The following is a 16,454-nucleotide window of genomic DNA, read 5'->3' as shown; positions in this document are numbered from 1 at the left end:
CTAATAAGGAGATAGTTTACATGCAAGGAGTTAGTTCTGATATCACATAGGATGGCAGGCACCACCCCTTGCTTATTCAAGATGGTGGGTGTGCTGTCAGCCTCAAAATCTTTCTTAATGGAATGTTTTTAAACACAGTGGGATCCCTTTTTTATGGAATTTGCAGATTCACAGGAACTCCAGTTTTGCAGAGAGAAAATAACCCATAGTTTAAAAAAAGTCTAATTCCAGGATTTGGGACCAGTCTTTGCTACTTCAGTTACTGCTACTTAAAACCTACTCTATGTTATGCGAACAAGAAAGACAAAGTGGACAGAGAAAGTTACATGCTTGACAATGGGAGGTTCTGAATTAACCGAGTTAAGTAGGTTTCCTTATTTTTCCCTATCACAGAGCCGTTTGTGCGATAATAGGAATCTCCCAGGGTGAAGAGAGTGTGGAACATTTCCCTAACTTGTTTGACCATGGAATCTGTTTAGTGAGTCTTCTTTCTCAGCTGTGAACTCTGCAGGAACAGTGTTGTTTAGGAGAAAACATAAGCACAGTGGCAAGCCATTAAAGGGTTATAGGTAAAGGAGGGGCAGAACAAAACAAGTATAAAAAAAAAAATCTGTTTTAAATGAAACTTTGTTGCAGAAAACTTTAGTATCTTATAGGTCTTCAGATAAAACCTATTTAGAAACTTCCTTATCTGGTTGTCTTTTTCCTGCCAGGTTTCCTGAGTTGATGTTTCTCTTTTGGAATGTGAGTGGTATGTCTTGGACTGGTGTTTAACAGTGGGATTAGGTGATAAGATCTTCCTTGGTGTGGGTTATCGCTTTCATGCTTGTACCATCCATAATACTTGACACAGTATTAAGTACATAGTTAGCCAAGACTCACTTTGGTGAAGGGTAAGACACTAAACAATATTGGGAAAATCAGCACAACTTGACCTAGGCAAAGTCATAGAAGCTTCACAGACACATCCAGACTCCCTTAGGGACCGAATTACTGGGCTGAGGGCTGGGGACCATGGTCTTGGGGACATCTAGCTCATTTGTCATAACACAGTTTATAAGGAAAATGTTCTATATCCGACTGTGGTGAGTAGCATCTGGGGTCTTAAAAGCTTACAAGTCTCCATCTAAAATACATCCACTGGTCCCATCCTGGCTGGAGCAAAGAAGAATGAAGACAACCAGAGACACAAGGGAAAGGTTAGTCCAAAGGACTAATGGACCACAACCACCGCAGCCTCTGCCAGACTGAGCCCAGAACAACTAAGTGGTGCCCAGCTACCACCACCGACTGCTCTGACAGGGATCACAGTAGAGGGTCCCAGACAGAGTGGGAGAAAAATGTAGAACTATATTGAAATTCACAAAAAACAGACCAGACTTGCTGATCTGACAGACTGGAGAAACCCAGAGAGTATGGTCCCCGGACACCCTTTTAACTCAGTACCGAAGTCACTCCTGAAGTTCACCCTTCAGCCAAGGATTAGACAGGTCTGTAGGACCAACAGTAACATGCGTGAGGAACATGCTTCGTAGTTCAGTCATGTATGCAAGACTAAATGGACACACCAGCCCAAAAGCAAAGATGATGAGGCAGTACGGGACAGGAAGACTGAACGAATGGAAACAGGAAACCTGGGATGGAGAAGGGGGGGAGAGTGTTGACACATTGCAGGTGTTGGCAACCAGTGTCACAAAACAATTTGTGTATTAATTGTTTAATGAGAAACTAATTTGCTTTGTAAACTTTAGCTAAAGCACAATTAAAAAAAAAAAAAAAAGACTCAATAAATATTCTAGGGAGCCTGGCATGAGTTTGTGACTGTAAAATACTGAAACTTTTTTTTTAAAGGAACACAAATAATAATAGAAAAGTTAGGTGCTATACATTATTTTAATTATGCCATTTTGAAAAACATTTTGGGACTTTTCTTTTAGACATCTCTTGAGTTTAAATCTTCTATCACCAACTTCTCTTTCATGACCTGTGATTTTTTGTTTGCTTATTTTGTCAGAACAGTAGAATTATCCTGCCATAGATGTTAAGTGCTTTTAACTATCAGAGTGTTTTTGTTTTTTGCAGTAGATAGAATATAATTTTAAGGAATTAAATGGCCAGTCACAGCTACTACATTCCTTCTTTGCCTTATAAAAACAAAGCAAGGGAAACTAAGGTCAGGGATAAAACATGGAAGCCTCTTAACCACCATTTCTGTTCAGTGTTGTACTAGTGGTCTTAGCAAAGTTCCTAGATTTAAAATCAATAATCAAGAATCAAGTGCATTTCTGTAAATCAGCAATAAACAAAATGTGATTTAAAAAAAAGAATCTCAAGTATCTAACAAATGTTTTTTTAACAGAATTTGTGTTAGCCCTTGAAGGGAGAAAATTATAAGATTTTATTGAAAGAGATTAACAAAGGCCTAAGGGCCCTGGTGGCACACTGGTTAAAGAGCACAACAGCTAACCGGAAGGTCGGCAGTTCAAATCCACCAGCCACTCCTTGGAAATCCTATGGGGCAGTTCTGCCCTCCCTATAGGGTTGCTGTAAGTCAGAATTGACTTGATGACAACGGGTTTCATTTTTCGTAAATAAATGGAAAGAGAGAACATTTTTGTGGATTTAAAGACTCTTGTAAAGATAGCAGCTTTCTCCGATTATCTGTGGATTTATTGCAGTTCTAATCAGAATTCTAACAGGTTGTTTTTGGTAGAACTTGAAAAGCTAATTCTGACAATTTTAAGGAAGGCCAAAGGGTCAGGAGTATCCAATTCACTCCCGAAGAAGGTAGTGAAAGGTGAGAAGACTTTATGAGATGTCAGTAATTACTGTAAAACTATAATTAAGATAGCAGTGTGTTACTGGTATAGGGTTACAGACCATGGACCACCCAGAAACCTAGTTTATGATGAAGTCAGCGTGGCACATCTTTAGGGAAAGGATAAACTTTTATAAATAATTCTGGACAGTCAGTTATCAACATGGGAGAAAATGACATTGAATCCCTACTTAAGTGTGAAAGGCAAAACTTCCACTTTTTTTATCAGATGGTAAATGAATAATTTCTTTTATAAGGATCAGCACAAAGCTGGTTCCTGTGAGGCAGAGGTTAAAGATGTCCCAAATGTCTAACTTTTCCAAGCTACTGTACCACTCCATCATCTCTAACATCAACTACTCCTTCTCCCCTCAGTACTCTCCCTCCTGTCTTTGGGTTCCCTAATTCACTGCAACATCTCATGGAACTCAAGAACTGTATAAAGGAAATGTGTCACGTGGTTATGGAAGCTGGCAAGTCCCAAATTTGTGGGTCAGGCATAGGCTTCTCCTGACCCACGTGGCTGCAGGAGCTGACAAACCCAAAATGACAGTTCAGACCACAAGCTGCTGGCTCACAAGGCTGTGGAAGCTGGTGAATCAGGTCACACAACAGACCACTGGCTCAAGGGGCTGTGGAGGCCTTCGAATCCCAGAATGAGCACGTCAGATAGCAGGCCTCTGGGAAGGTCAACTGATCACAAACTGAATGTGGGATCCTGATGCAGAGGGAGAGTCTTGCCAGGACACACACAGGTATCTTTGATTCAGGCCCCACCCCAGGGAAGGGTATAACTTTACTGAAGGTAGGGCTTGTGTCACAACCTCCTGCAAGGCGGAACCCAAGACACCTTATACCAGTCCTGCCTCATCAACATGTAGAGGTCAGGTCAGGATGCATAACACATAAAATGGAGGACAGCCACTCAATACTGGAATCATGGCTTAGCCAAGTTGACACATAACCCCAACTATTTCAGGTTCCATATACCTTATTTGCATAGTCCCACTCAGTCATTGTGTATGAGTCACAAAGACCGTGGCTAGAAGGGCCGTAGTAAGTAATTCTTTGCACCACAGATGGGTTATTTTATCTTTTTCCTATTAGTTCGTGAAGATCTTTATATAGTCTGGATTCCGGGCTTGTGTTATTTACATATTTCAAGTGTCTTCTCCCAGTTTTATAGCTTGTCTTAATAAAGGTGTCTTTTATGGCTCACATTTTCTATGTCTTAAGAAATTCTTCTCTACCCAAAGATCATTAAAAAATGTTTTAATCTCTAAAAATGTTTTTATTTTCTTTCTGAACATGTATATCTATCCATTAGACAGATGTTCTTTTATATCCTGCACTAATCTCCAGTTTTCTCCATGTCTTGCACATATTTTGTTAAATTTATTCCAAAAAAACCTTAGAGTTTTTATAGCTCTTTTGAATGTAATTTGTTCTCTTTTATATGTTCTAATTAGTTATTACCACCATATAGGAACTCAATTGATGTTGTATGTTCATCTTGTATTCAGCAACCTTGATGAAATCATCACTTAGCTCTAATGACTTATCTATTGATTCTTTTAAAATTTCCATGTAGAAATCATGCCATCTGCAGATAATAATTTTGTCTTTTTCCCCCTAAAAATGTACAATGTCAAAGATACATTAACTCATTTATAATGTTATCAAAATGCGCCTGAAGTTCCATCAATGAAATACGATGTTTACTATAGGTTAAAGAATTTCCTTTTTCTTCCTAGTTTGCTGTTGAAGTTCTGTATTGCTGAATATCAAATTACCCTAAAACTCAATGGCTTTAAACAGTAAACATTTATTATCTCACAGTTTTCATGGGTCAGGAATCCAGGAGCAAAGCCAAAACCAACCAAACCCTTTGCCATTGAGTTGACTCCAACTCATAGCGACCCTATAGGACAGAGTAGAACTGCCCCATAGGGTTTCCAAGGAGCAGCTTTGAAGTACCAACCTTTTGGCTAGCAGCCAAGCTCTTAACCACTGCACCACCAAGCTCCAGGAGCAGTTTAGCAGAGTGGTATTGACTTTAGGATCTGCAGTCATCTGAAGGCTTTAACTGGTACTCTACTTCCAAGGTTGCTCTGTCACATGCCTGGCAAGATAGTGCTGGTTGTTGGCAGGCAGGAGGCTTCAGTTTCTCACTGTGTGAACCTCTCCATGGGTCTGCTTGAGTGTCCTTAGGACATGATAGCTGGCTTCCCCCGTGTGTGTGATCTGAGAGTAAAGAGGAAGCTGTAGTGTCTTTTATGACTTAGTCTTGGAAGTCACACACCATCACTTCCACCATATTCTATTCATTAGAAGCAAGTCACTAAATCCAGCCCACACTCAGGGAGGGAAATTAAACCCCACCAAAATTATTTTGTGTATTGAGGGATGTATGAGGAATAGGAGAAAATACCTAGCCCTAGAAAATGGTGATCTCTGGAAAAATCTGTCATATGACATTAAGAGTAGGATCAGAGAAATTTACTGATATAATTGATCAGTATATTTTTACAGAAATTCTGATTTCATAACATTTAAAATGCATTTCAAATGGAAGGTTTAATCTACTGTTGGCACAAAACAAACTTAGTGACTTGTAAGGTAAGTTCTGGTATGTGTCATTGAGGAAACACAAGTTTTCTCCTTCTGAAATCGGCATTCTCTTTCTTTAAAGTATTTCCCCCATATTTAGTTATTTATTTTAAAGTTTATTGAAGTTGAATTTGTTGTTATTGTTAGGTGCCATTGAGTCGATTCCATCTCATAGGGACCCCGTGTACAGCAGAACAAAACACTGCCTTGTCCTGCACCATCATCACAATTGTTGCTATGTGTGAGCCCATTGTTTGCAGCCACTGTGTCAGTCCATCTCCTTGAGGGTCTTTCTCTTTTTCGTTGACCTTCTACTTTACCAGGCATGATGTCCTCCAGGGACCAGTCCCTCCTGATAACATGTCCAAAGTTCGTTATCCTCGCCATCCTTGCTTCTAAGGAACATTCTTGGCTGTACTTCTTCCAGGACAGATTTGTTTGTTCTTCTGACAGTCCATGTTATATCCACTATTCTTCGCCAACACCGTAATTCAAATGTATCAATTCTTTTTCGATTTTCCTTATTCATTGTCCAGCTTTCACATGCAAAATTCACACAGTAAAATTCACCTTTTTAGGTGTAGTTTTTAAAGTTGGAGGAAACGGACACAGTCATGTAACGACCACCACAATCAAGATAAAGGATGTTTCCATTATTTCATGTTTCTTCATACTCCTTTGAGGGCAATACAATCCCCTGCCCCCATTCCCAGCCCTGGGCAACCACTGGTCTGATTTCTGTCTCTATAGTTTTGGCTTTGCCAGAATGTCATATAAGTGGAATTACGTAGTATACAATATGTAGCCTTTTGTGACTAGCTTCTTTCACTTAGCGTAATGCTTTTGAGATTTATCTACTTTGTTGCATGTATCAAGAGTTCTTTTTTATTGCTAGTTAGTATTTTATTGATAGATATACCACAGTTTTTTTATCCATTCACCAGGTGAAGGACGTGGGTTGTTTCCAAATTTTGATGATTATGAATAAAGCCACTAGATTGGCGTACAGGCCTTCAAGTAGAGATACGTTTCATTTCTCCGGAGTAAATAGCTAGGAATGGGATTGCTGGGTCGTGTAGTAAGAAACTGCCAAGTTGTTTTCCAGAGGCTGTACCACTTTGCATTCCCAACAGGAAAGTATTAGAGTTCCAAACCAAAAGCAAACCCTTTTCTGTTGAGTTGATCCCAGCTCATAACAACCCTATAGGACACAGTAGAACTGCCCCAAGAAGCACCTGGTGGATTCAAACTGCTGACCTTTTGGTTAGCAGCCATAGCTCTTAACCACTGCGCCACTAGGACTCCGTTATAGTTGGAGTTGCTCTAATTCCTTGACACCACTTGGTATTTTTCTTTTAGCTGTTTATATTGTATTTCATTCATAGTTATATTTCCTTGTGGTTTTAATTTGCACTTCCCTAATGACTAATGATACTGAACGTCTTTTCATATACTTATTTGCCATATGCATCACTTTTTTAGTGGACAGTGCAAGCCTTTTGTCCATTTTATTGGGTTGTTTGTTTTCTTATTGTGTTTTGAGAGTTCTTATATATATTCTAGATACAAGTGATTGATCAGATGTGTAATTTGTAAATTTTCTCCCAATCTGTGACTTGTCTTTTTTCATTTTCTTAACAGTGCCTTTTGAAGAGCAGAAGCTTTTTTAATTATGTAGTCCAATTTTCAGTTTTTTCATGGTTTATCTAAGGAATTTTTGCCTAACCCAAGACCTCAAAGATTTCTGTCCTATGTTTTATTCCAGATCTAGTGCAGAATTTGAGCTAAATTTCACATATGGTGAAAAATATGGGTCAAGCTTCCTTTTATTGTGAATATCAAATTGTTCTCGGATTATTGAAGACTGTCCATTCCCAATATCAGTTGATCATACATGTGATTACCATTTATCTTTTCACTAATAGCACACTGTCTTGATTTCATACCTTTTTGTAAGCACTCTACTACTAACTGAAAAGTTGACAGTTCAGACCCACACAGAGGTGCCTCAGATGAAAGGCCTGGTGATATGTGTCCAAAAGGACACAGCCTTGAAAACCCTGTGGAGTGCAGTTCTACTCTGCAACACATGGGGCAACTGTTTGTTTTGGTTTTGGTTTATGTCGTTATTGTGTGTCGTCAAGTCAGTTCTGACTCATAGTAACCCTATATTTTTGGTGTATAGTCTTTTAAGACATGGTATGAGCCTTTCAGTTTCTTGCAGTGTACTCCAGAGTGTTCTGGGAGCAGCAAGGAGGCCAGAGCAGCTGGAGCGGATCAAATGAATAGTGAGATCGGAGGGGTAACAGGCAGCCAAATCATGTAAAGCCTTGTTGTTGAGTTCCGTTGAGTCAAGTGCGACTCATAGCAACCCTATAGGACAGAGTAGAACTGCCCCATAGGGTTTCCAAGGCTGTAATCTTTACAGAAGTAGACTGCCACATCTTTCTCCTGCAGAGCAGCTGGTGGGTTTGAACCGCCTACCTTTTGTTTAGCAGCAGAGCACTTAACCACTGGACCACCAGGGATCCTTGTAAAGCCTTGTAGGGCACAGTAATTACTTGGGCTGTCATTCTGAGTGAGATGGTGAAACTCTGGGAAGTTTTGAGTAGAGGAGTTACTTGATCTGACACTTGTCAACAGGATCATTTTGACTACTGACTCAAGAATAGACATAAGTGAGGGAGCCCAGGTGGAAGCGTTTTCGATAGTCTGGATTTTGCTGATTGTGTTGCCCTGGTGTAGCTTAGCCTGTTCTGGTGTCCTTTTTATTTCCTGTAAATTGGTAGATAGAGTAGAGGTTTGATCAGATTCAGGTATTTTCCCCCACCTACCTCAATATGGGTTATGATATTGTGTACTTCCCCCAGAAGGTCCTAATGTCTGTTCTCTTTTGATGTTAGCAGCCTTTGATGGTCATTGCTTAAAATCAGCAGAGGTGGTAAAATGATGTTCTAATTCTGTCATTTCTCCTTCACTTATTAGCTGGAATGCTTCCTTAAAGAAACACTTGACTTCTTTTTTATTTTGTACTAGCATTATGAACTCATCAGTTTAAACATATTTAAATATACTTTTCACACTCTTAAATTTCTCTTAAGCTGTTACTTCTGTTGATTGAGAATTGTTCCATCTTTGGTCTGTGGGGCTTCTTCAGGTTGACTCCTGAGATTTTTTGGCCCAACCCTAGTAATCTTTGATAGCTTTGATGTTGGGTTGACAGCCAAACTCATCTTCTCATCTCATTTTCTGCCTCAGACCTGGAATCTTTTTTTTTTTAAATCAAGGTAATTGTTATTTTAATACAATTTTTTGCATGTGTTTTTTGTTTATTGTTGTAGTTTAAGTGAAAGTTTACATTTCAAATTAGTTTCTCATACAAAAATTTTTACATACATTGTTATGTGACCCTAGTTGCTGTCCGTATACTGTGACAGCACATTCCTGCTTTCCACCCCTGATTTCCCGTGTCCATTCAGCCAGCTCCTAACCCTCTCTCCCTTCTCATCTCACCTCCAGACAGAAGCTGCCCATTTAGTCTTATGTATCTACTTGAGCTAAGAAGCACACTCTTCACAAGTATCATTTTATGTCCCACAGTGCAGTCCATTCTTTGTCTGAGAAGTTGGCCTCAGGAATTCTTTTAGTTTTGGGTTGACAGAGCGTCCGGGGGCCATGCTTTCTGGGGTTGTCCAGTCTCAGTCAGATCATTAAGTGTGGACTTTTTACTAGAATTTGAGTTCTGCATCCCACCTTTCTCCTGTTCCTCCAGGGGCTGTCTGTTGTGTTCCCTGTCAGGGCAGTCATTGGTGGTGTTGGTAGCTGGGCACCATCTAGTTCTTCTGGTCTCAAGATGATGCAGTCTCTGGTTTATGTGGCCCTGTCTGTCTCTTGGACTGATAATTTCCTTGTGACAGACCTGGAATCTAAAAATTCTCTAAGAAGTCCTGATTTCTTTTAGTGGGATATGGCATTTCATAAATATATGAGTTGGGATTCAAATTATCTTCTCATCTTTAAAATCTGTATCTATCTCTTTTTTCTCTACTGAGATTCTCAGCTCTCAAGATAACCAGGGATAATATAATTAGAATATAACGATCAGAATAAACTGAATTTCTTTATTTCACATTATGCTCTTAACATTCTCAGAATAACATCTCCACACTGCCATCAACAATATGTTAATTGAAAATGGTTAATTTCTTTTGCATGTGTTTTCCCCATTCTCTCCTTGTTTATTTCGCAGCTGTACTGTATCTGCATTGTCAGAGCATGTATCATACAGCATATTGCGTGCATACTTTCCCATAACCTCTCACTTGGCCATAGTTTACACAAGTAAATATACATATAATTTACCTTTAAATCTTTCTTCAGTCATTTCGATTGTCTGAAGTTTATTTATTATGGGAACAGTGTTCTCCGGGTTCTTGCATTTTTATGACAATTCAGTTGCCTCCTTTATACTTAAAGGTTATTTAGGCTGAATATAAAATTCTTGAGTCCCATTTTCTTTTCTTGAAATGTTTAAATAAAAAATGTTAGTTTTGTTTTGTTTTTTGTGGTATAAAGCATTGCTGACTCAGTCTGATGACAGTATGGTTGTATTTCCCTTTTAAGTGAGCTGCTGTTTTTGCCAGTAGGTGCAAAGTTTTTTTTTTTCCTATAAAATTGAACAATTTTACAGGAATATATTTTGATATTGTTTATTCTGGGTCAGTATTTTCAGGTGCATGTTGTCCCCTTTTATTATATATTTTCTAATCCCTACCCCCCCTGAAATTTTCCTGGATTGTGGGTTTTAGTCTTCTGTTTCCTTGGTTTGACTTTCTTCTTTGGGGATATCTGTTATATGTGTGTAGGTGTGTTGGCTTGTCTTTGCTTTGTGTTTTTCACACTCTCAAATTCTTTTCAATTATTTCTTAATTTCTTGTTGATTATAAAAATTTTGTTTCTTTTCCTCATCTATTTCCCTTAAGACATTAACTGCTTTGTTTATTCCTTTTAATGTAGTCTTCATTTCTGAAATGACTTTTTCTTTTTTATTTCTCCTTTTTTCCTGGGTTTTGTCACCTCATTTATATTTTTCTAATTCTGATGTTTGTTGTTCTTTCCTATCTCGAATCATTTCCTTAAGGTCATTAAACCCATTTTGAAATTTTAGGTTATAGTTTTTATCTGTTTGGGGGGCATATCTTTCTGGGATACTTTCATTGTCTGCAGGAATGTTATTCTGCTCCTTATAGTCTATATATTTCTACAGTAACTTTGGAGTTTTACTTCAGTTCTTTATGTTTACTTATTTATGTGATTATAGTTTTCCTGAACTTTTTGAAGGGAAGCATAGTTCGGAATAGTTTTTCTAACATCCTGCCTCCAAGTTTCCTCTTCTGTTGCTTTCGTGAAATGTTTAAAATATGGCAACTTATTTTCTGAAATCTCCTAGTTCTTGTCTCCTTTCCAACTTTTATCTGGATGTTAGTTTTCCTTTATTTCAGTTCATAATCTGCTGTGTTTGAATTTTATCCCTAGTAATATCTCCTCATTGTTGATCTTTGCTCTGGAAGGGAGCCCTGGCTAATTAGAAAGTTCGTAAGGAGCCCTGGTGGTGCAGTGGTTAACAGTTGCTGCTCACCAAGAGGTCAGCAGTTCTAACCCACCAGTTGCTCCTTGGAAACTCTATCGACTCAACGGCAACGGATTGAGTTTTTTTGTTGTTTTAGAGCCAGATCACCTCAGCCCCTTGTTCTCACCAGAGCGCAAGCCCTCCTAGTTTCTAGGGTGTTCTTCTTTTGGTCTGCAAAGGTTTTGAGGGAGTGTCTGTTGGTTAGTTACGTGGGGGGTCCTCAGGTCAGTCAGGTGCTTTGTCACATCCCTCCCCTTTTTTCTTCATAGATGCTCCTACCAAGCAGGTCTTGTAGTTGGTAATTCTTTGTACCCACTTGGATTTTGTAGTTTATGGGCATACTTTATCACCTGCTTTTGGGGTTACTATGAGTTGGAATTGACTTGACAGCAATGGATATGGTTTTGTGGGGTGTGTTTGTGTGTTTTAGAGGTTGTCCATGGGTTTTTGGTTTTGTTATCTTAGTTGCTCTGTCTGTTTTTATGGGGAGATGTGGGCAAAGCAAAAAGCAAGCTATTGCCTCCACTGTTTTTACAGAAGCCCCCTGCATTTTGCTCTTAGGTCTAAAACACTGGAGAATTTTTAAAAATTACTGTTACATTTATTGACATTTCCCCAAATAACTATTAAAATGAAATGGTTCAGGATGCACATAGTAATTTAAAGCTGACTTTGAGATAATGTCAAATGAATAATAACATGTATTAAAATGTGATATTTTGTGACCTTTAAGTATAGAGCACTTTAAGCCGCTTACTATTTTCTTAGAATAGTTTAATCTTCTCTTTCTGATAAAAGGGAAAGAAAATGGATTTTTTTTTTTAATCGTACAGGACACTTTAGGAAACAGAAAACTACTGTTTGCTTACTTATATTGGAAACTTGTATTTGCATTTTAATTCATTGACAAAGCACATGTGATGAAATATGGTGATTGTTTGGTATTCAGCTTTCCATTTTGATACTTGACACACTTATTCTTAAGAATTATCCAGCTGACATGAAAGGAGCCTTAGTCACTCTACACAGGTAGCTTGTCATAGCATGATAACAACTTAAAGACTCAAACACTTAAATTGCCTTCATATATAAAATGTATTAGACAAAACGGCATATGTTTCTGTTAAGTCAGCTCAGACTTAGCTTGTACTTGATGATAAAGCTCTTTCCTTGTTTTGTCTTTCTGACCTCTGGGAATTTTTAAGCCTCCTGAGCTTTAAAAAGTACCTTGGCTTCTACAGAAATGAGAATTAAAAATACATTGGAGTGTTGCTATGCACCGGGAAAATATGTATTGCTTACTTGCTATTGTGTGGGTGTGGGTGTGGGTGTGAGTATGTGTCTGTCTGTCAAGGTTGTTAATTCCAATCACAGAAAATAACCAAATAGTTCTCCTCTGGGGCCTACCAGAAAGATATAAAGCTTAGCAAACAAAGTGATATTTTGGTTTTAAAGGTTAATTGACATCCATTTATGTAATCTTTTAGAACCTAAATGGAAATGCTTTAAGGTTTTGTTTTTGTTTTCAGTTTAAAAACCCACTGGCTGCTCCGTGGGAGAAAGATGTGGCAGTCTGCTTCTGTAAAGATTACAGCATTGGAAACCTGGTGGGGCAGTTCTACTCTGTTCTATAGGGGCGCTATGATTCGGAATCAACTTGATGGCAATGGGTTAGGTTTAGGGTTAGATATGATCAAGCTTTAAAATTTTGCTAATCTGAGGGGTGTGAAATAGTATCTCACTATTGTTTTAATTTGCATTTTTTCTAATTATAGTGAACTGAGCATTTTTTCAGTGTTTGTTGGCTAGTCAGGATTCCTTTTTGTGAAGGCCTGTTTATATCCCTTACCAATTTTTCTGTTGAGTTAGTGTACATTGGTTTGTAGGAATTATTTGTACATTCTTGATACTAATACTTTTTACATATTTTACAAGGATTTTTCTAAGTCTAATTTACAAACTTACTCTTCAGAGTGCAATTTCATATGCATATTAAATTAATCTTACAATTAATGTACATTCGGAATTTTTAAGTAAATTTTTTTTTTTCTATAGGCTATGAACGTGATTTCTGATGAAACTGGATTGGAATAATTTTCATGATATTTGTATATTTATACATATATATATATTTTAAAATTTTGCATTTGACTTAAAGTGCCATGAGAAAATTTGCATATTGCAAGGTGGTCCTAGCCACCTCCTTGATTTGGGTACTCTTGGACATGTTCCTGCTGCTTTACTTCAGTGAATGCAACAAATGTGATGAAAAAAAGGAGAGAGGACTTCCTGCTGGGGATGGTGAGTGAAATTTTGTAATAATCTAACCGTTTTGATAAATAGATCACGGGTGTTTATTAACTAATTTGTATTGTGTAAAATGTTAACTTCCAGATTAACAATCTTGGATTCCTGTATATGATGATCGTATTTCCAACAATTCTCCAGTGGCTTCTTCTAACAGTTAAAAGTGTTAAAATACCATGCACAGAATTACTAAATTCAGTTTTTGCATTCAGTGTTAAATGTAGTTAATTTTCTAGAAATTATTTTATGTGATAGAATGAGGTAAGGAAATCTCATTATTGGAACTATCAAAATTGTACAGAAGAGCAGTCTAATGCCATAATGCTGAGTGGAATGTTAAAATCATATTATCAGTTACCAACAGAGATTTACTCTGCCTTCCCATCTCAGTCCTAAAGAAAAGAAGTCATTGTGGATAGATTTGATCTCGAGAGTTGAAGAATTGGAGATAGGTCCCCTTAGCACTTTTAAGGAGGGCTTTTGAAAATATTGGGTGAAAGAATAGGGGCTGCAGTAAAATCACTGCAATATCTGGGATGGAAAAGAAAGGAAACATACAGATATAAAGGGCCTAGGTAGGTAGTACTGGTAATTTTGGCAGGAGACACCTGGAAAATTGAGTTTTAAGCTCCTTGCATTCAAACAAATAAATGCTGCTTTTCTCGTTGTGTTTTTAACCATAATGAAAATACTGTATGTGAGAGTCAGTAATTCCACTGTTCTGGGCTTTGATCTCTTTCTGATTAGTTCTAAAATTCATGGCATACAGTAATTCTACTAGTTTTAGGAATTATGCACAAATAATTACTCCAATATTTTCAATATAATTTTTGAGTATGTAGCCACATTTAAGCTTTTTACACTTTTATAATGAGAAGGGTACCCAGTCTTCCAAAATTCATTATCTAAAAATTATTTGTTTTTGCAACTGTGCCTACTTACTGTGATTTTTATAGATAAGCTTGTATAACCAGTTCTGAAGAGATTGTTTCTTTTATCTAGGGAAATCTGCCTAAAGTTAGGTTCAGTTACTAGTATAGGACTTAAGTAATACCTAGGCTAATCCCTAACTTAAATTTTTACTTTCCTGTTAGGTTTGAATAAAATACATTTTTACTCAAAGTCATTTTATTAATTTAGATTATCTTTCCTGGTTTGCTTTATGGCTTGGTGTTTAGTGACTTTACTTGCTGACAAAACTCTCCTCCTGAATTATTGCTAAAGGTATAACTCCCTGTGTACATTTAAATCAAAGGGCAAGTATTACCATTCACCAGTCAGAAAACTAAGGTATTCTTTTCTCAAACAGAACAGATTGTTTTCCCCGCACCCTACCTTAGTTCATTTCTACTTAGAGTGGAAATCCATGGTGTTCTGTTTTAAATGCAAAGGCATGAAAATGGGAAATAATAAGACCTGTAGCATGTGAAGATACCCTTGGTGAATTATTTTGTGCTGACCAGTGTACTAGATGTTAGGGATATGCAGTTGAACAACAACAACAACAAAAATAAGACAAAATTCCAGCCTTCAGGAAACTCACAGTCTTATGGGAGAGAAAGAATAATAGTAAAATACTGGTGTAATTAATATGAGACATGTATAAGAGCAAAAAGGAGGGAAAGCTTCGGAGAGTTTGAGAAAGAGCAGCAAGGAAGTGATGCTCAAGCTGACTGTCAGGGTGAGGAAGAGTTGGTTCTGTTTGATGGAGGAAGGGAAGGCCTTCCAAGCAGAGGAAAAAAAGCCCATGCAAAGATAAGCAAGTGAGAGCAGAGTTGATGGCTAGGAGGATGTGAGGAAAGAGCACAGGATGAGGCTTGGGAGGTCAGCAGAGGCCACATCACAGAGCACCTTTCATAAAGGTGTACTAAGGATTTTGGACTTCATCCTGTAGGTGGTGGCATGCCACTTAAGGACTTTAACCTAGGGAGTAAGAAGTAAGTAACCTTATCAGATCTGTACTTTTAGAAGAACGCTTTGGTGGTCATGTGGCTGATGGAACTGGAAAGGAATCAGACAGGTAACAGAGCCCAGTTGTGAGAGTGTTGTGAAAGTTTCAAAAAGTTTTCAGGGCTTGCACTAAAATGACACTGGAGGTGAAGTGGAAATGAAATACATGAGAAGCATTTAACAAGTGGAATTTACATAACCTGGGGAGCCGTTGGATATAGATAATGAGAGAGAAAAGAGTCTAAGATGACTCTCAGGCCTCCCTGGTTGGATGAATTGATTGGACGTAGAGGCTCCCAGAAAAGGAGCAGCTTTGATGAGAAGGTGAATGATTTGGATTTGGAATCTTTAGAATATGTTCTGGTATCAGGTGTTAGAATATCTACTGGTGGTAGGTTAAGCCTTGTCTGTACATGAGGCTGCAACAGACATGTGGAGTTAAATGAGATAAGATCCAGACATGACATGGGGTTGTTAACCAGTGTCGTAAAACAGTATGTGTGCTGTTTAATGAGAAACTAGTTTGTTCTGTAAACCTTCATGTAACGTACACTAAAATATATATATATATATATGTAAATAAATTTTTGAATGAGGAAGAAAAAATAAGATCCAGCATTGGGGAGCCCATCTTGGAGGGTCAGTGATGGAAGAGAAGGCTTCTCAGGAAGTCAGAGGTAGAAGGAGTAGCTGAGAGAGCAGGGTCATGGAAATCCAGGAGTGATGTTTGTTTGGAGAGATCACCTAAGATGGAAGAAGAAGATGTTTCTGACATGTTTGACAACGGGAAGAATCTAGTAACCTGTGGAGACCAGCGGATTTGATGGACCATTGAAGCAGTAGAGATGTGTGCCTGTTCTTCAGGAAGCTTCTGCATGTGAAGGGAAGGGAGTAGTAAGATGGTTAAAGGAGAAAATGGAGCCAAAGTAGGTTTTCTATATTTGTATGTTTTATTTATGTATGTTGAGAGAGAGAGGTTTAAGACATAAGGGAAAGGAAAGAATGTTTCAAAGAACAAATTCTCAGTAGATGAGCTAGTACAGTATCAAAAGCATAAGAAGAAGGTTGTCTTTGAAGAGTATTCTGGGGTTAATAGTTTTAAAACCACTAGTGATGTGAGCTTCAAAGAAAAGGAGTAGC

At 38.0% G+C, this 16,454-nt stretch overlaps 1 protein-coding gene across 3 annotated transcripts in view; it reads left to right on the top strand.

Annotated features, from left to right (window-relative positions):
* GALNT1 (polypeptide N-acetylgalactosaminyltransferase 1) overlaps positions 1-16,454 on the top strand; it is a 112,850-nt gene that overhangs the window by 56,526 nt on the left and 39,870 nt on the right. For all 3 annotated transcript variants that reach the window (XM_004380914.2, XM_023735446.1, XM_023735445.1), the window contains one exon: positions 13,113-13,358. In XM_004380914.2, coding sequence (XP_004380971.1) covers positions 13,220-13,358 — 139 coding nt within the window. In that variant the 5' untranslated portion in view covers positions 13,113-13,219. The remainder of the gene's footprint in view (positions 1-13,112; positions 13,359-16,454) is intronic.

The sequence above is a fragment of the Trichechus manatus genome, unplaced genomic scaffold (assembly GCF_000243295.1).
Source record: "Trichechus manatus latirostris isolate Lorelei unplaced genomic scaffold, TriManLat1.0 scaffold00078, whole genome shotgun sequence".
Lineage (NCBI taxonomy): Eukaryota > Metazoa > Chordata > Mammalia > Sirenia > Trichechidae > Trichechus > Trichechus manatus.
Note: the sequence above shows the minus strand (reverse complement) of the source record. Positions and strands in the feature narration are given on the sequence as shown.